This window comes from Rhineura floridana, chromosome 3, assembly GCF_030035675.1.
Source record: "Rhineura floridana isolate rRhiFlo1 chromosome 3, rRhiFlo1.hap2, whole genome shotgun sequence".
NCBI classification, from domain to species: Eukaryota; Metazoa; Chordata; class Lepidosauria; order Squamata; family Rhineuridae; genus Rhineura; species Rhineura floridana.
The window spans coordinates 187872510-187893525 of record NC_084482.1 but is presented as its reverse complement, the minus strand read 5'-3'; the positions used below and the strand labels follow the sequence as shown (position 1 = coordinate 187893525).

At 42.7% G+C, this 21016-nt stretch overlaps 1 protein-coding gene across 1 annotated transcript in view; it reads right to left on the bottom strand.

The window, feature by feature from the left end:
• Positions 1-1949: 1949 nt before the first annotated feature.
• The window catches only part of LOC133380785 (monoacylglycerol lipase ABHD6-like), a 34781-nt gene continuing 15714 nt past the window's right edge, over positions 1950-21016 (bottom strand). The window contains exons 5-10 of the mRNA XM_061618787.1: positions 18150-18263; positions 14329-14461; positions 11832-11989; positions 8215-8269; positions 5690-5790; positions 1950-2221 (exon numbers count right to left, since the gene is read on the bottom strand). Of these exons, the coding sequence (XP_061474771.1) occupies positions 2045-2221; positions 5690-5790; positions 8215-8269; positions 11832-11989; positions 14329-14461; positions 18150-18263 (738 nt within the window). The 3' untranslated portion in view covers positions 1950-2044. The remainder of the gene's footprint in view (positions 2222-5689; positions 5791-8214; positions 8270-11831; positions 11990-14328; positions 14462-18149; positions 18264-21016) is intronic.

Sequence of the window (21016 nt, the reverse complement as noted above, 5' to 3'; positions counted from 1 at the left end):
AGTCCCTTGAAGCCCCGTAAGAATAACACTGACATAATTACTTTGCAGCTTTCATATTCTTGGAACAGCAGGGCAAAAATGTCTCCAGAGATGGTGAAGAAGGTCCCTTTCACAATGTTTTAATAAGGAATTTCTTTTGATAATGTCCTGCCATCTATGCTGTTCTTCCTGCTAAGTATTCAAAGAGCTGAGAGATGAACCAACAATCCTAAAAAGGAGAAGCACACATTTTGGACTTAAAGCTTGATGCTAAACCTCAAGATCTAATGCCCCCCTCTCTGTGCTAGTGGTAATGGGCATGTTCATCACACATAGCGAGAGAAACAAATAATTCTGAGTCATGGCAAGCCCTGTAGCCCATCTTTCTCTATGCAGCATCCTCATGCTCAATTACCATTATTTAATGCCATCGCTGCATCAGCCTTTGCCAACCTTGTGTCCTCCAGATGTTTTAGACCACAACTTCCATCAGCTCCAGCTGGCACATGTTGGTTGGGGCTGATGGGAATTGTGGTACAAAGCATCTGGAGGGCACAAGGTTGCCAAACACTGCTCTGCACTGTGCTTTGCAGAGCAACGTAAGCAAAAGAGAAAGGTCCCTGCCCAAATAAGCTTACAATCTAAATTGTAACAATGGAGGAATGACACAGGGAGGAAAGGGCAACTGAGGATGTGAACAAATGTGGTTACATCGACAAGCTATAATCCGGTAAACACTTGGGAGTAAACTCCATTGAAAACAGTTGAACTTGCTTTTGAGTAAGCATGGAGAGGCTTGCACTGTAAAGCTCCATTTCCCCTGAGGACATGGACTAAGAGACAATAAAAGACAAGCTTTATGGAAAAGGTACATTTTGGAGGGGATTTGAAAGGAGAGATTGCACTACGCGAGTGATCCAGGAGGGTATCCCAGAAATGGGGGCACTACAACTGAATGAGCAAAGCCATTTTAGAGATGGCAGACTTCTGAGCAATCTTAGGGTGATGGAAAAGTAAGTGAGTATTAGAAGTAGAGAAATAATGGTAAATAAAAGAGCAGAAAGAGTCCAATTTGTGAAGCATGGACTGCTTTTAATGTGAAATGGTGGGCTTGTAAGGATTTGTGGAGGGGTGTCAGGCTATCAGTATGGAGAAATGAATTTTTTTGGAAGCTCAGTTTGGTTAAGAGGTGAAAGGACTGAGATATGACAAGGAATGCCAATAGACAAGACAGGAGATGAACAGAGTTTTAGTTGAAGGGATGGAGAGAAATAGCAGCCCTGTTATTTTTGCAATGTATTATGAAAAGTGACTGAATAAGGATTTGGTGACAGATTGAGTATTGGATGTAAAGACAAGTGATCTGTCCTTCCAGCACCACCAGCTCCGCTGAATCTGGGAAGCAGCCTAACGTAAATGGTCCAGGTTTTGTCTTAAATATGCATGTACTGGATGTTGAGATGAGACACATTTGGCAGATTGTCCATTTCAGTGACCTGGAGGAGTAAAAATCTGAGGTGTGGCCAACTTTTGAAATTCGGGAAGGGGGAATTACAGGCATCAAGTAAAAACACACAGCATTTTCCATTAAATGAGACAATTCAGTTTTAAAATTGGAGGCTGTAATATGGGCATGGGGAACCTGTGGCCAACTCCCATCATCCCTAACCACTGGCCATGCTGATGGGAGTTGGAGTTCAGCATCTGGAGGACTTAGGTTCCTGGCCCTTGCAGTAACACTTATATGGGATTAAGCCCAGTGAACTCAATAGGACTTCTAAATAGACATATATAGGATTGTGCTACAAATCTTACACATGTAGCTTATTTCATCAGGACAAGCTAATTCCAAGGTACAATATGCAGAAGGGAACAAATCATCTTGAACAATTCAGAAATCCCTAAGGTCAATCTAGGGATGAAAAGTGGAGTAGAACCAAATTTTTAATTGTTTTGTAACAAATGGGGGAAGCCACACAGACATCTACAATATCATTTCCATGTTTTTCGTTCAAGAGTAGAAAGTCCCTTTAAATACTCCAACTGCTGGACTCCTTAGCAAGGGTTATGCCACCTTTTTACTCTCTGCTTTGTCACAAACTGTATTGTAGAATTCCAAGATGAGTTTTGCAGATTTCTTGGGTCTCTCTAGTGATATGAAGTGTCCACATTTCTCCAGCATATGCACTTGGGAGTTGCGAATTACTGTTGCCAAAACTTCTGCTCCGGAAGAATCAAAGACCTGAACAACAAAGAATTGGGGTGGGTCAAATCAAATCTTTATTATTACAGTCGAAGACCAGTTATACATAAAAACAACAACGGCAGGAAAAATTGCATATATGTACAGAAATTGTATTTTTAAAATATTTAAAAAGTAACTGTCACTTGACACATAACTTTCTCCAATGAATTGCAGCAGATGTATATTTAGCTACTGCAAAAGTGACCTGGGGAGAAAAATCCCCTAGCAAATAGTCTGGATAAAATCTTTCTGATCTAACGGGTAATGACTTTAAAATGGGCACAAGTATTTGCTGTCTTAAGTCATGATAAAAGGAACAACGAAAAAGCACATGTTCATTGGTCTCGATCTCATCAGCTCCGCATGGGCATAGTCTTTCGGAATAGGGTGTTTTGTTATATCTACCCATTAACAAAGCAGAGGGAAGTATATTCAACCTAACTAACGTAAAAGCTCTCCTATATTTAGGTAATTCCAAAGTCGATAAATAAATCATTAAAGTGAAAAATTTAGGATTATGTCTTTGGTTTCTAATTTGCATTAAATGATGTTGAAAATCATTGTCATTAATACGCTGTTTAATTGCTGTACTTGTTGAATCTAGGCCTATCTGTAAAATAATTGGGAGAGAAAATCCTAGTTTGGATATTTTATCAAGGACAGATTTAACCCAAGGAGAATGAAAGGAATCTAATAGAACATGAGGGGCCAATCCATTCGGATTAAATAGCAATTTTAGCCATAGTAATATTTTCATTTTCCAAACAAGGGATTCAATAGACTGAAGGCCAACTTCTAACCTCAATATAAAGCTAGGCACACAAGAAGGTACTCCAAGGATAGCTCTAAGAAATGAATTTTGAATAGATTCTAAGCTTGAGATATTCTCGCTTATGAATAGTTGGGCACCATAAAGTAGTTGTGGAATAACTTTTGCTACAAAAACTTTTATAATAGGTGGAACAAGTTGGCCTCCCTTGTTATAGAAGAATGAAAGTAAGGCCTTAGTTGTTTGCTTTGCATTTAGCAATGAATATTTAAAGTGCATTTGCTGGGAACCAATTGCTTGGAAAACGATTCCCAAATATCTGAAGGATTTAACCTGATCTATAGAATAATTATTAATTCTCCATACATGATGTATTCTTCTCCTTGTAAATACAAGGACCTTTGTTTTCTCATAATTTATTACAAGTTCTTCCTTCAAACAAAAAGAAGCAAATGCCCTCAGGAGTCTTTTCAATCCAATCGGTGTTAGAGATAAGAGGGTTATATCATCTGCATAAAGAAGGCAAAATCTCGAGGCACCAGCCAATTTCGGAGAGTGGGAGGAAGTAGGGGCAAGGCTTTCCACTACTGCGTTAATATAAATATTAAACAGAAGGGGCACCAATATACAGCCTTGCTTTAGTCCTTTAAATGTAGGAATTGGATTAGTTAAATGCCCCATATTATTACAGCAAATTTGCAAATATGTGTTGGCAGATAGACCCTGTATAAGTAATAGTAAGCGCCTATCTATATTCAGATCTGACAATTTCTCCCATAGTCTTGTTCTTGAAATCAGATCGAATGCCGATTTGAGGTCAATAAAAGCCGTATACATGGCTCCTCTTTTTGCAACTATATTTGTTTAAGGGGTGGCTCGCGTGTGTGTGCGCGCGCGCGCGCGTGTGCGTGTGTGTGTGCGCGCGCGCGCGTGTGCGTGTGTGTGCGCGCGCGCAGCTGTTTGTACTGGGAGGAAATCTCTCATCTGTGACCACCGACAGCAACTCGTGAGTTTTGGTATAAATCTGTATTGTGGATTTATTTATCATTACCATCATCAGTTGAATCCAACTAAGTCATTGTGTGAATGGAATGACATGCACAAGTGCAATGGAATTTCTCCCTCTCCTCTATCAGTGTTTGCCCCTGCATCACCCCCAAACCTGCTCTAGAGGGTTGGGAAAACCCCAGAGCAGATTGAGGGGGGTGCATGGGGGAAGAGGAAGTCCTGCAGTCACAGAAGTTCCACTTGCACAATGGCTTAGCTGGATTCAACCCATAATCAGTCATTATTTTGTGAATGGGTCACAACAGAGAACAAAGTAAAATAAAATAGTAATTACAACAAAGCAATGGTAATAAAATTAACTTATACTACTGAGAAGGTGGAAAATTTACTTGAACTTCAGAAGCTGCCAAGGTGAATCCTACCACTGCTAACAGAACCACTCTATTGTGAGACTGTTATTTAAGCTTTTTTACACAAACGTCTCAAAGTGACTTACAAATAATAGCAAAATAAACAATAAAAGACAAGAAATAAAAGTGATCACTACATAGTTCCTTTAACATTTTTTTTATTCTGAGAATAAAGTGGTATTTGACCTGTCCTATGTACACCTCCTAAATTTGAACTCCAGGGAATTTTAGCATGCCGTTCCTTCAATAGCAAATCCCACAGTGCATCCATATTCCCTGTTCTGTTAGACCAGACCAGGATGTTGGGATTGTGGTGCCTTAGGGTTGTCTCCAATGGTAGTCCTACGCACAGCTGACCCATTGAATTAATAGATATGAATAACTTAGGTTCATTAATTTCAGTGGGTCTACTCTGAGTAAAACTTAGTTGGATGCAGCCCTTCAGTAAATCCTGATTAGACTGACATGGTGGTGAGTGGTTGGCACATGTCTGTTTTTATCTGTATTTACTTATTGGTGCCTGTAGTAGTAGGATGCATACTTCAGATAGGTTTGTGATGCTATAAAGCAATTATTTGCTCAACTGTTTTCCAACGGTTTCTTCCTTCCATCAGATAGTGTTCCTTTCCAGCATAATAAAGAGTGTGAACTGAGGTTTTTATTTTGCACTAACCTAGCGCATGGTATTAGGGCTCATAGAATCATAGAGTTGGGGACCTATAAGGCCACTGAGTCCAACCCCTGCTGCATGAAGGAATGCAAATTAAAGCATACCCGACAGATGCCTCTTGAATGCCTCCAGTGTTGGAGAGTCCACCACCTCCCTAGGTAATTGGTTCCATTGTCATACCACTTTAACAGTTAGGAGTCCCCCCCCCCCCCCCGATGTTCAGTTAAAATCTGGCTTCCTGAAGCTTGAGCTCATTGTTGTGTGTCCTGCACTGTGGCATGATCAAGAAGAGATCCTGGCCCTCCTTTGTGTGGTAACCTTTCAAGTTCTTGAAAAGAACTATCATATCTCCCCTCATTCTTCTCAAGGCTAAATATGCCCAGTTCTTTCAGTCTCTCCTCAGAGGGCTTTGTTTCCAGTCCTCCAGTTGCCCTCCTCTGAACCCGTTCCACAACTACCTTTCTAAAGCTCCCGACAGCAACAACCTTGGAAATTAAATGCCACTGAAACAAAACATCTTGCATTCTATGAATAGTGCTCTCTCCCTCTCCCTCTCCCCCCCTCTCCCCCCCTCTCTCTAAACCCAAGTATCCGCACACACAACTTACCTTGTCATCCCGTCCCCAAATGATCTGTGTTGGTGCCTTGATCTTGTTCATGTTGTCATGAAGGCTGTATCTGGACTGTGCACTGGAGATGTCTAAGAAACCTTTTCCAATAAGGAAGCAGGGTTAGGGTTGTCTCTGTCATTCATAGAGTGTAACTAGATATGTCAGGGAGATTTGTAATCACAATCTTCTGCTGTTTTTTAAAATAACATCAACTGGCCCTCCCTGTTGCACAGTTCCCTTGCCTCCCCCAGGCTATTGTTACGCCCGATGGGAATAAACACAGAGGTGTACATTTAAAAACTATTATTAAATTTCTATCTTGTCCTTCCCCCAAAGGAGCCTAGGGCGGTAATAATAAACTCCCCTCTGCACCACAATCCTAATCATGCACCCATGTTAGCCCTTAATGTGGCTGTTCAGAGGTATAGCTGTAATCCTAACCATGTGTACTCTGAAGCGAGTGCCACTGAATTGAGTGGAACTCATTTCCTAGATAAGTGGGGTCAGATTTGCAGACCCCTATATGTCCCAAGATAAGGTTTTGTAGCCTATTAGAGGGGTGGTGGTGGTAGAGGGGAAACTTGGAAGCCCACTCACCATGCTCTATCCAGATGTAAGTGGCATGTGGCCATTTTGCAGCTCTTCTTAAAACACAAGCCAGGATCACCTCCATTTGTGTTTATGATGATGTCAAGTGTGTTGCTTGTCTGCACTGGGCAGAGGCTACTCATGTACATCAACATGTGGAACTTGCAACTATGGGGTTGCTGGCTGGGGAAGGCCTGGTTTGCATCCCTTTGGATGTGCCTCCACTTGCAGGGGAGCTGCTTTTCTTTGATTCAGTCCTGTATGAGTGAGGTTTGCATCTGAATGGCCGAACCACGTAGGTACAGCCCATTATCTCAGTCAAGCCCAGCAGCCACGGAGAGGGAGGGTGCAGATTCTCTTGAAAAAAATCCATATGGTTGTGCCATTCAGATGCATCTCCCTCCCCCTGCAATGCAAGACTGAGGTTGTATCCACACCATACATTTAAAGCCCATGGCTTCCACTAAAGAATCCTGGGAGCTGTAGTTTGGTAAGGGTGCTGGGAACCAAGACCGGTTCTAAAGGGTGGCCAGGTTGGGCACTGGCCCGAGGGCCCTGGAGCTACAGGAGCTCCTGAGGGGCCCTCTGCTCCCCTTCCACAATCCGCAGCAGGAGCCACCCGCTGAGCCGCCTGCCATGCCCGCCATCCCCCCCGCTTCACCTACCTTGCTCTGCTGTTCTTTGTGGCTGCACGTGTTGCACGTGCAGCGTTGCCATCAATTAAGATGGCAGCCGAGGTTTCAGTAAAGGACTGAAGCCTCTGCTGCCATCTTGGTTGATGGCAGCAATGCGCACGCTGCATGCCATCAACCAAGATGGCGGTAGAGGCTTCAGTCCCTTACGAAAACCTCGGCTGCCATCTGTTTGACAACAACCCTGCGTGTGCAGCGCGTGCAGCCGCAAAGAACAACAGAGCAAGGTAGGTGAAAGGGGGGATGGCGGGCGGCTCGGCGGGTGGCTCGAAAGCTTTGGACTGTGTTGCGATCTGTAGCACAGCTCCTGCCACGGATCGCGGAAGGGGAGCGGAGGGGCCCGGGGCAGGCTGATGCCCAGGGGCCCCGGCATTCCTGGAGCCGGCCCTGCTGGGAACTGTCGTTCTGTGGTAAGGATAAACTACAGTTCCCAGGATTCTCTGGGGGAAAGCCATGTGTTTTATATGCATAGTGTGAATGTGCCCTGAGTCATGGAGAAGCAATTCTTCTATAGCTGGAGGTATGTCTACAAGGCACCTTAGCAAAACTGGAAACGGTGACATTACAACTCTCTCCAGCAGTTTCCCCCAACCTAGTGCCTTGCAGACATTGTTGGTCTCCCAACTCCCATCAACCCCAGCCAGCATGGCCAATGGTCAAGGATGACGGGAGTCATAATTCAAAACATTTGGAGGGAACCACATTGTGGAAGGCTTCAGGTAGGTGCAACAATCTGCATGAGCACCTGATGATTTTTCTTGTTTGTAAATAAGCATGTCTCTGGGATCTCTCATTGGTTTGGGAAAAGCATTATAGCTCAGTGGTAGGTGTGTAAGTTCCCAGGTGCATTCCCTGCTATCTATAAGGTCCCAGGTTCACTCCTAGGCATCTCCAGGTAGGGATAATAGAGTCCTCAGTCTGAAACCCTAGAGAACCGTTGCCAGTCAGTGCAGGCAACAGTGAGCTGGATAGACCAATGATCCGACTTGGGATAAGGCAGCTTCCAATGTTCCTTTAGAATCTTTTGGAAACATGATCCTGTCCCAAGATGTTTTAGCACATTATTTTCTGTTCTTCGGTTGTACTGCTAAAACTGCAGTGTGTTAATGCAACGAACGTATTCATACAGATATACTCGTCAGAGAGCTGTTGAGTGGTCTCTCGCTGCTAAACTTGGGTTTGTCTCTCCTTCTAATGTATGAAGCGACTCAGACAGTTTCCATAGCTGGCTCCTGTACTTACATGTTATGAAAAACATCTTATGTGGGCTCCGATCATCAAGATAGCCCTTCAGGATCTATGGGTTGAAAACAAGATATGAATCAGAGGGGGAGACAGTGAAGCCAGTCAGCCTCCAGACATGGAGCAGGATGCAGTTCCTTTCTGAAGGCAGCAGGTGGCAATATATCAGACTCTCTGGCTATGTAATCCCCAGACTGGGGAGGGGCGGGGGGACTTTGCATATTGACATTTAAAGAGAATTTAGAAGGCATATCAATATGCTAAGTACAAATTGTTCCTTTTTTTGTTACTATATGTGAATATTTATTTATTTATTTGATTTATTATTTGATGTATATCCCATCCTTCCTCCCAGCTGGAGCCCAGGGCAGCAAACAGAAACACTAAAAACACTTTAAAATATCATAAAAAACCCTAACATAAATTAAAACAAACAACTTTATTTTTTTTAAAAAAGCTTTAAAAACATTTTTTTTTTAAAAAGGGTTAACATATTATTAAAGAAAACATATGAAAAGCAAAAGATGGTGATAATCTTCAGCTATATGTTCTAATGAATAGTTTATAATGCCCTTAAGAAAATAACTGTAGGGTACCCTTGAAGAAGATTTTTGTAATGTCGGGCTCAAAGTTACTTCTATGTATATGAAGGCTTCTTTCTCTTCTGTCCCCCGAACATTTTATAGCCAAAGAAACACCACAATCAAGGGAGAATAGCGGTAGTTACTAGCAAATGTGAGATGAGATCCTCATAAGACTCAGATGTGTGATTAAGTTTGTTGGTTAAAGGCAAGATTGAAAACTAGCCATTTGCAATATGAAGTGTGTATGCTCTAAGGCTCCATATGCACTATAACTTTAAAGCAGTATTATACCACTTTAAACAGTCATTGCTTTCCCCAAAGGATCCTGGGAGCTGTAGTTTGTTAAGGGTGCAGAGAGGACCCCTATTCCCCTCACAGAGGTACAGCTAGACGTTGATTGTTAGACTACTCAGAGAACTATAGCTCTGTGAGGGGGAAAGGGGTCTCCTAACACCTCTCAGCACCCTCAACAAACTACAGTTCCCAGGATTCTTTGGGAGGAGACTTGACTGTTGAAAGTGGTATGATACTGTTTTAAATGTATGGTGCAGATGAATCCTAAATTCTTTATTTCTGGGACTGGCCTTTATTTCTGAGAGGGATGTAATACCTAGTAGAGACCTAAGCATTGCACTGGACAACTCAGTAGAAAGGTCTTGTATACTGTATACAGTAGTAGCCCTGCTCAGAAGCCTCTGTCCCCCAGCATTTGTTCAATGAACACAGATGAGGCAGCAGGACCATGCCCACTAACTTTGCTGTTGGCGCACCCACCGGTCACATTACTGGTGCCCACATTTCTGTGGCAGCAACAGGATTTTTACTTGGCCATAGAAAAAGAAAAAAAAAAAAGGGTAAGTGGTAAAATTTAATCAATGAACCAACGGGCTCCAGGTTTGACAGAGGCCTTTGGCAAACTATTTTTTGCTGCCCCCCCCCAACTGATGAGGCTCCCTGGTGGGCTTGCCAGGAAGCAGCTGCGTGGCAGTAGTGACAGTACCCAGTAGCATTCTGAAGACTGCTGGTTCACGTGGAGCCACTGTGCTGCCGTTTTCATTTCTCACACTGCCCTCCATGTGACATGACTCTGGGAGATTGTGGGAAATTAAAACGGCAGCTCCCAGATTCCTACTAGGGGCTGCCATTTTAATTTTCCACAATATCCCAGGGAGATAGTACATTGGGGGCATTTTAGGAAATTACAATGGTGGCCTGGCATTAGAAAACATATTGGGGGGGGCATAGATCAGCTATTACCCATGAGCCCTGCTGGTGCACTGGCATTTGCATAGAATGCCAGTTGCTGATGTCAATCTGGCTGTACAAAGTGGTTGTATAAAGTGTGTCAGCTTCTCATGGAGAAATTCTTACATCACAGGAAAAATGGGTCTCATAATGCTGGTGACTTCTTTCTAACATGGAATTCTTTTTTAGTTTACACAAAGCCTTACACTTGCTGACAAACCCCAATGTTTGGTATTTACACAATGGACCCTCATTTTTCTATTTGCAGTATATTGGTAGCAAACAGGTATGTGGATGGAAGAATTACATTTAAGTTCATTTCAGGTTAAACTAAAATCTTGTAATCAGTTACTTTAATTCTTGTTGTGTTAATTTTTGTTACTTTAAATTGTATTTGTAAAATTGTTTTTAAAATGAAAGCTAATAAAAATACTGTTATAAAATAGTGCTATAGAGGCCAATGAAATTAAACTAGTCTCAGATCTGTTCCAGCCTTGCGACTTTATAGCTAAATAGTAGTGTCATTTGTGAGTTAGCAAAATGGCTGTCAAAACAGAGCAGCCAGTGTGGTGGTGGTTCATTCCTGCATTTACCTGTTCAGTCCTGGTTTTTTGCTGTCAGACTATTAATCATTGGTGTAATCACTATTTCAGGAAAGGCCACTAGAGGTCTCTTTCCCAGTTCTAGGTGAAAAGTATCCTAATATTTTCTACAGACAACTCGCACCCTATAACCTAATTCTTCAGAAGAACTAGAGCCTGCTGGGTCATGTCAAAGGCAAATCCATTCCAGCATCCTTTCTCACAGTGACCAACCAGATGCCCACAGGAAGTCTGCAGGCAGAACCTGAGCACAACAGCATTCTTCAGTACTTGTGATTTCTAGCAACTGCGGTTCAAAGGCATACTGCCTCTGATGCTGGAGGTAGAACATAGCCATTGTGGCTAGCAGCCATCGATACCAAGGGCTCATCCAGGCCATCTAAAAACCCACATTTTCTTTATTGGAATTGTCAGCTGGTAGTCCAGACCTGATTGCTTTGCACTTAAATCAGCCTTTTTCCTCATCCATACTTATAGGCTTCCCCTTTTTTGTTTACAAACTCACCTCCCTCCTCCTGATGTGTTGCTGATTGGCTCAGATCAGAAGGGAGAGGGGTGAAAGAGCCAATGGGAACTGAACAGAAGTAGGAGGTTAAATTGTGAGTCAATGCAACCAGGATCCCTCCTCAGCAACTGTTTGTAATCTCTGTTTCTCTCCTTTTTGGTGTATAACTGGTATCGGAAACTCTATATCAAAGGAAAGGAAAGTGTGGGAAGGCAGCAATTGGAAGAGAACATTATGTGGATGAGGGTCAATTGATGGAGACACAAGGGACTTGCATTATAGATTATATGCATGTATCAATGAGCCCCAATTTTCTCTTAAAGCCATTCTAGTGGGACGCCATCACTATCTCTTGCGGAAGCAAATTCCATAGTTTAACCAGGGCTTTTTTTGTTATGGGGCTTACTGGTTTAGAGTACTGGCACCTCATTTCAGCTGCAAACTTTTTGTGCTGGCACCCACAGCATTTTTATCAAGGTGTGAGTACAGGCACCTCACTTCTACCAAAAAGAAAAAAAAACACTGAGTTTAACTACGCACTTCTCAGATTTCAATGTTTGCCTTTTGTGCCAAGGCCAGCAAAGCAATGTTGGGAAGCGGGGAGGGGGAAGAGAGAGGCTTTCATAGATATGGGATATGATTGTAGAAGAACAGGTGTTCTTTGGAGTGCAGTTTCTTCACCTGTGTATTTACTATGTTGGGACGATGCAAGCAAAGTTTGAGTAAGTATTTCCCCTGCTTTTCATTCACTGGAACAAGAGTAGTGTTGTCGGGGTTCTTGGACTGAACCAGCTCTTTTAAATGCTTGAAGAACTGGTTTTCTGTTGGATACTTTAGACCTAAGAGTTTGGAGAGAATACAAAATGTCCAAACCGGTAGGCAAGCAAAGTCACTCAAGACGCAACCCCATTTGAACAAATTTTTTAAAAAGCAGAATTAAAAGCATCAGCTAGTAAAGTCAACTATGAAAACAAATGGCAAATAACGCCCACCCTCCCCCATTAAAAAAAAGTTCAAGACATAAAATCAGGATTGTGTGCCTATTAAAAGACTGGGCAAATAAAAAAGACACCAGCCGGGCTTCTCTGGGAAAAGTGTTCTATAAGAAGGGTTAGAGCTTGGAAAAGTTACTTTTTTTAAACTACAACTCCCATCAGCCCCAGCCAGCATGGCCACTGGATTGGGCTGATGGGAGTTGTAGTTCAAAAAAAATAACTTTTCCAAGCTCTGAGAAGGGTCCTGTTGCCAAAAAGACCTTGTTCCTGGTAATAATAATCCATGTCATCTCTCCACCTTGGTTCCTGAGGTGGCTTTACAACAACACATAAGAAATAAAACCTAAACAATAAAAAGTGAAAATGATGGGTTGTATCCAGCTGTGTCTTTCTTTCATGGAAAGCTCTTTGAGCTAGCATTGCCTCCCTCAATCTGGTGAAGTTTTTATCCCTGATCATTGGCTGTGTTGGCTGGGCTTGTCCAAAACATCAGAGGGCCACCAGCTGGAGAAGACTGAGCTAGTGGAGGCTTCTATGAGGGGTAGAGGGCGTGAATTTTCACAAATACCCCATTTTCTCTTCAGCTTCTGTGCCACTTCCCCCTGGAGTATATTTAGCAAAATGCATATAGATATTTCAAGTCACAATATGTTTCGATGAATACTTTGTAAGAAACTGTTGTTTAAACACAATTTTTTGTGCAAATTAAAAAAACAGATTAATGAGGAAACAGAACAGATTTATGAATGAACACATGCAGAATTTCTGTGGACGGGAAGCAGACTGATCCACCTGTCTCTAGATCCAGAAGGGTAGCTGTGCTATTTTTATTGCATCCAACTGTGAGTCCTGCATAGTAGTGAAGTGGCAAATTCAGAAGTGCAGGGCCCTTCATGATAGTCATGCCACACACACCACAGCCACACTCCCTTTTCCACTTTCCATTGTCTCTCTTGCCCTCCCTGTTGTCTCACGAGTCCACACTCCACTACTACCGACATTCCTAGGAGCAAACAGCATGAAAAGGGAGGCTATGTGTTAGCTACTAAGAAGAGTCTTCTCAGTGGCTGACTCACCTTCTTTCACTCTGATTGCTCCAATTGGCATGAAAGGACAAGGACTCTTCTCAGTGGCTAATAAGCTCCCTTTTCATGCTGATTGGCTTATATATAGGGACCTGGATGGAATCCTGTTCCCAAAAATGTAACAAGTCTACAACCCCTGACAACTACACCGCTGGTCTTGCAGTCCCTCAATTTCTTACTAATTAAGGGTTGTACCCAATGCTAGTCTTACTTAGAGTAGATCCATTGAAATTATCAACATGACTACCTTAGGTCCATTAATTTCAATGGGTCTGCTCTAAGTTGGACTCAGTTGGATACCAGCCTAAGTTTTTGTGGTCTAGACTCCATTTTGTTCGATGCATGAAGCGTGTGGCCAGATCCTTGCATTCCATGTCGTTTGCTGGTGACCAGCAAAAGCTGGATCTAGCTCAAAGGTGAAACGTTGAGGCTGGGTCAGGAGAGGAAGTGCTGGAGCCTGTTTAAGATGCTGTTATTCCATATATCAGTTATCTACTACCTTTAACTCCTATCCAGCTGATTATATGCCACCTATACACTATTGGGCCAGGTTCAAAGTTCTTGTAATAATGTACAAGGTCCTCAATAACCTGGGTCCAGGATACCTCAGGGGCCACCTGATCACTGCTTGACCGCTGAGGTCTTTGGGGAAGTCACTATTAGTGGGCTTGAATGCACGGTTCATATCCACCAGGAGCCGTGAGTTCAGAACTGTGGGCCCAATTTTATGGAATGCCTTTCCAGGTGAACTTCTAGCAAGCCCCCTCCCTGTTGAACCTCTGGTGCCTACTGAAGACATTTTTATGCCAGCAGGCTTTTTAACTGAATTCTGATTTTAACTCTTTTTAGTTCCATTGGGTTGAGTCTTCTATACACCCGTTGGAGACTATTGTAATAAAGCCGTATATAAATTCTCTACATAAATAAATAAATATAAAATGATAATTCAGTCATTATCATCATCCCTTGTCTTTCTTATCCCAGACACCACATTCCTGTTGCTATAACTTGGAAAATTGGGTCAGATATCCTGGCTGCTTCAGCAGGAGAGAAACACCTTTAGGAGTTCCCTTGAAAGACTGGAATTTCAGTACTCACCAGCTGGACAAAGGAGGGACAAGCAGCAAATCTCTGATGGATACTGAGCAGCATAAACGCCAGCAACCATTCCGCCCATGGACATGCCAACAAGGTGGAATGGCTTTTTGTTCAGGCCAGTGCCCTCAACAAACTGAAACCAGAAGCATGAATGAACAGAAATTGTGTTATATATTTCTATGTAGCTTGGTAGCCTACTCTGCCAGGCAATTTTTTCCCCAGTTTGTGAAAAGGCCAGGTGTTTCACTTGTCAACTACTCAACACCCAAAGTCAGGCCTTGCCTCTCTTTCTTATGTCAGTGTAGTGTAGTGGTTAGAGTGCTGGACTAGGGCCTGGGAAACTAGGGTTCAAATCCCCACTCAGCCATCAATCCCACTGGGTGACCTCGGGCCAGTCACTGCTTCTTAGTCTACCTCACATGATTGTTGTGAGGATAAAATGGGGAGGGGGGAGAATCATGTACACCACCTTGAGCTCCTTGGGGGAAAGATAGGATATAAATGTAATAATAAATGAATAACACTTCACACAGGTCTTCTCAGGATAACTTCTCACATAAGTACCAACATACACACACACTCTCTCCAGTTGTTGCTCACAAATTCAGCTGTAACTTCTGCAGAGGTGACTTTTTTCTACTTCTGGAGATTTCCTGCATGATTTAGAACACTCTGTCAACCTATGGTCCACCAGACAATGTTGGACTACAACTCCCATTATCCTTAACCACTGGTCAAGCTGTTTGGGGTTGACGGGAGTTGGAAATCTAAAACATGGATGGCACTATCTCTGCCCTAGAGGGTGCCTTTGGAGATGCATAAAGCATGTATTCCTTTTATTTTATTTGTTATTTATTTGTTAAATTTATATCCCACCCTTCCTCCCAGTAGGAGCTCAGGGCAGCAAACAAAAACACTAACAACACTCTAAAACATCTTAAGAACAGACATAAAATATATTAAAACAAAATATCTTTCAAAACCTCTTTCTAAAAAAGCTTTAAAAACATCTTAAAAAGCAATTCCAACACAGACACAGACTGGGATATGGTCTCTACTTAAAAGGCTTTTTGAAAGAGGAAGGTCTTCAGTAGGTGCCGAAAAGATAACACAGATGGCACCTGTCTAATATTTAAGGGGAAGGAATTCCAAAGGGCAGGTGCCACTACGCTAACGGTTCGCTTCCTATGTTGTCCGGAAAGGACCTCCTGATAAGATGGTATCTGCAGGAGGCCCTCACCTGCAGAACGTAGTGATCAACTGGGTATAAAAGGGGCAAGACAATCTTTCAGGAATCCTGGTCCCCTTTACGGTGTAACATCTTACAGCTCCTAATACTGATTTAGGACATTTTCTAAGGAAGATCCCCGTTTCTGCAATGGCATCTTCCAGTTAACACACATAAATATAAGAGTTGCTTTAAGAACATGAGAAGAGCCTTGCTGGATCAGGCCAGTGGCCTATCTAGTCCAACATTCTGTTCTCACAGAGGCCAACCAAATGCCTATAGGAAAGCCCATAAGCAGGACCTGAGCCCACGAGCCACACTCCTCACTTGCCATTCTCAGCAACTGGTATTCAGAGGCATAGTGCCTCCAACAGTGCTCGATCACATCAAAAGATCTTTTATGTCCATCATGCTCTGTCCCAGGCAAAGCTCCTATGATGGTGTCCAATGTGTTGCTGCCCTTTGATGCCATGTAGATAATTCGCAAAGACCCATATTCATGCTTGGCCCAGGATTTCCTGAGACCCAAATTCCTTCTCTCTTCTGCTCCATATTCTCCTCCTCTGTTCAGAATGCTGTGCAGGTTCCTCCTGGTATTTGTGATTCTGCACCCATCACTTCTGTGTTTTGCCTTGCCAGGGTTCACCTTATTTGTTTAATCTATATGCAGAATATATCATGCAGAAAGCGGGATTGGACCAATATGAAGGAGGTATGAAAATTGCAGGGAGAAATATCAATAATTTAAGATGTGCAGACTATAACATACTACTAGTAGAAGCCAGTAATGATTTGAAACGAATGCTGATGAAAGTTAAAGAGGAAACCACAAAAGCAGGACTTCAGCTGAATGTCAAGAAGACTAAAGTAATGACAACAGAAGATTTATGTAACTTTAAAGCTGACAATGAAGACATTGAACTTGTCAAGGATTATCAGTACCTTGCCACAGTCATTAACCAAGATGGAGACAATAGTCAAGAAATTAGAAGAAAGCTAGGACTGGGGAGGGCAGCAGTGAGAGAACTAGAAAAGGTCCTCAGATGCAAAGATGTATCACTGAACATTAAAGTCAGGATCATTCAGACCATGGTATTTCTGATCTCTATGTATGGATGTGAAAGTTGGACAGTGAAAAAAGTGGTTAAGAGAAAAATCAAATCATTTGAAAGGTGTTGTTGGAGGAGAGCTTTGTGCATACCATGGACTGAGAAAAAGACAGATAATTGGGTGTTAGAATAAATTAAACCAGAACTATCACTAGAAGCTAAAATGATGAAACTGAGGTTATCATACTTTGGACATATCATGAGAAGACAGGATTCATTAGAAAAGACAATAATGCTGGGAAAAACAGAATGGAGTAGAAAAAGAGGAAGGCCAAACAAGAGATGGATTGATTCCATAAAGGAAGCCACAGACCTGAACTTACAAGATCTGAACAGGGTAGTTTATAACAGATGCTCTTGGAGGTAGCTGATTCACAGGGTCGCCATACGTTGAAATCGACTTGAAGGCATATAACAACAACAAGCAGATTGCCTGGGATTTCCTGCATCTGTTGTGCTTATGTCTTTGAGAAGGAAAGTCAATGCAGATTGTGCAGAGGTGCCATATTAGTGTGTGTGTGTGTGTGTGTGTGTGTGTGTGTGTGTGTGTGTGTGTATGAGAGAGAGAGAAAATAACTCTGTTTTGGAAATGGGGGGCAGGGAAGGAGGGTGGAGTATCTGAAGAAGAACTCAGACTAGGATCAGGAAGATGCATATTCAAAACTCTGCTCAGCCATGAAGCTTGCTAAATGACCTCAGGCCAGTCACTATGTTTCAGCCTAACCTACCTCACAGGCTTGGGTGGATGAAATGCCACCCTGGGCTCCTACTGGGAGGAAGGGCAGGATATCAATCAATCAATCAATCAATGAGGGGGATATGAAGGAAAGGTGGGATATAAATGAAATAAATAAAGCATTTCTAGCAATGGGGATATGATGGAACCATCATTAGGCACACACCCATGGTCATACAATTTCATCCCAGGACATATCCTAAAAACAGCATATGATGAAGCAACCTTGCTTGAAGCTAAGCAGGTCTGGAGCTGGTCAGTGCCTGGATGGGAGACTGCCTGGCAATGCTAATTATGCCATCTTGAGTTACAGCATGGAAGAAAAGGAGAATACGAAGCCTGCCCTGGGATCCGGCTGAAGGAATGATGGAACAGAAATGTAACTAGTCAATAAAAATAAGGAAAATAAAATTATAATCTCTGATAAGAAGTGTTTTAGGTTTGGTAGTGCTTCCAAAATGTGCCAGACTTGTTTAACTAGGGATAATAATGGAACAAAAATAATGTAAGTTGGACTCTGTGGCAGTAAGATATGATACACTCTCTCACACACACACAGTGATGAGCCAGTGATTGTAAAAATGGGCAGCTGGTTTCCTCTTAACAGCCCATTTACGCCAATTAAAGAAAAACGACAATTTCTACACGTCACTAATCAGTAAAAGTCTTGGGTGGGGGGAAGCATTTGCACCACAATCACTCACTTGCTAGCTTTCACGATATAATGCATCTAAGATGAAGGCCTCACCTGGTGTATCCTTTCAGCCTGAGCCGCCGCTGTGTAACTTTCTCCCAGCAAACGAGTGGTTTTGCCATGACCAGGCATGTCAAGGCAAACCAAGTGGAGGTCCTGAGGAAAGAGCTGTGAAAATATGGCATCAGTCATGAAACCAAGGAATCCAAACAGTGATAACAAGAGCACTTCATTGTCAAAGGGTGGTGTGGTTATGATGTTAGACCTTTGAATAAGCCATTTCACCCCTTGAAGCACCTTGGAGAGCTCCTTGAAAATTCGGACTAAAACCTGGCACAGATTCCACTACCTCGCTGACCTGGAGTCACCAGCTGGCACTGCCTGAGACTGTTTAAGAAGAAAGACCCCGGGGTGACCTGAGGGAGGACAGAAGCGAGGGAAGCCCAGGGCAGGCAGCTCAGACCATTATTTTCTGAAAAGACTATTAGTCAATCTGAGAGGATTCTGTTGGGCTATATTTTATGGGTCATATCTAACACTAACCCTACTCAGAGTTAGTTAGTTTATTAATATACGGTCACAGACCCATTCAAATAAAATAGTCAATAAAAAACATCAGAATAGTTAAGATACAGAAATATAAAAGTACATCATAAAAGAAACAGCAGTTAAGAGAGAAGAATCCTCTTGCGACTCCTTTGAGCAGAGAAGAGGAACTTAGCCACTGTCTCTGTTGTAGACTTATTAAAATCAGCTAGGAAATATTTAAAAAAACAGACCAATGGCCTGCCAGGAAAGTTCCTCATAATTGGGCCAAGTAGTCTATCGCAATCCTCCCTATAAAAATTGCATACAAACAAGATGCGAGTCAATGGTTCAACTTCGTCACCATGAGGACACTTCCGGTACTCAGAAAAGACCCATTGAAGTTATTGGACATGACTAAGGTTCATTAGTTTCAACAGGTCTATTCTGAATAGAACTAAGTTGGATGTAACCCAAAACTGTATTTTAAAATTGTAAAACTGCCTTAAGTGCCTTGGCAGAAAGGCAACATATAAATGCAATAGATAAAATAAAACCAACTGGCCCTCAACGGCTTTCTCTATTCCATGCCTTCTGGAGGGCAATGAGCATGCTTAGTCCTGTCAGACCATCTGCTTCCTTTTTGCTTTTCTTTTATCAAGCAGCATTTTCCTGCATTCCCGGGCAGCCCCCACCCCAAGTATAGAGGGTACAGAGACACCTCCTTCCCCCCACTCCCCTTGTCTCTAAGTCATCAGGTTTTATTGCTGTACTGTTTGGCACAGAGCTACTGCATTTGTGATTAAATATATCACTGATGGTTGCTCTACCACCATATCATCGTCACCATCGCAATTCTTATGTTTGTTTTTACATTGTACACTGCTTATAAATTTTTGAAATATCAAGCTTTTCAATAAATAAAAGTCCAGGGTAACAAAAAAAATGCAAGCTTAAAACAAAGTTAAAACCACAATACAAAATAAAATGCAATAGAGTGCAGTGGCTTGTACCCAAAGTCACCTTTAAGTTCCTTTATACCCAGCAGTGTAGTAGCAAATTCAGAACTGCAGGGTCCCTTCATGTTAGATATAGCCACGCCCCCTCCCCTTTTTTGCTGCAGGGTAGTGAATGAGATCTTTGTTAATGCTTTCTCCCACAATAGACATCCCTAGGAGCCAATAAGCATGAAAGGGGATAGTGTTAGTGTGATGCCTCGGTAAATGTTGTACGGTAATTATGGTAAGTGTCAGTTTTGTAGGGTAAATATGGTAAGTAAAGTGAGTGGGAGAGGGGAGTACATGTGTTGGAATGTTCAGGAATGCTGAGTGGTGATTGGCTGAGCATCTGGGTGGTTGAAGGTATAAATGAGAGAATGACAGTTGGAGAGGTTGTTGTTGGTTCTGTTTTGGAGGGGTGGATTTGAGTTTAGGTGGGTAGTGAGGCAGGTTTTAGGACTAAGAGATATAAAGAGAAAACTATGTAACCACACACATGTTGACTGAACTTAAAGTAATCCTGTTTATTCCTTGTGTTAATAAATAAATCGTTTTGGTTTAACAACACACCTGATCCTTGGCTGGGATATTACAGACCCAAAGGATAGGCAGAGCAAATACCAAAGCTGGGAACAGTATCAATGGTGGCAGCTGTGAAGGGATAGTGTAACAGCAGCAGGTATCCAAAGCAATCCAGGGCTGTAATCTTTAAAGGCAGAAAGATACAGGGGGGTTGTGGCTTGTAAGCGCACCCAGACACTACGTAGCAATCTGTGGAGGAGACTAAGGCACAGTCTCAGGGCAGTATTGCATTACAGAGTGTCAGGTGGTGGCGCCTAGTAGTGGAATTGTGAGAGACCTGTGCTGGGCCCAGTGTGAGAGATCCATTACGAGACCATACCCAGAGTAGGGGGCCTGACAGTTAGCTACTCTTCCCAGTGGCTGACTCACCTCCTTTCACTCTGATTGGCTCCAATCAGCAGGAAAGGTCAAGGAAGCATGTTAGAAGATTCTTCTCAGTAGCCAAGACACTCCCCTTTCATGCTGTGGATGTCGGGCCCCTTCTCCTAAAAAAGTAAAGGGTCTAAGATCCCCCGAGACCCTGGACAACTACACCCCTGGTTATAGCAAGGATTTACACTTGAGCAACAGAACTTTCCTCCCTCTTCTCCCCATGCGTCCCTAAATGTGTTCTGGGTTCCCCCCCTCAAGCCCCCCAGAGCAGATTTGGGGCAGGTCTAAGGGGAGGAGGGGGGATTCCATTGCACAAGTGCAAATCTTTTCACTAATGGAACAAGAGCCTTGGATACCACCCAGTATATGCCAGCCAGTGACAAATTATGCAAATAATGTTAGCCTTGTCATTTAAGCACCAGACTGCCCACGTTATGCCACCTG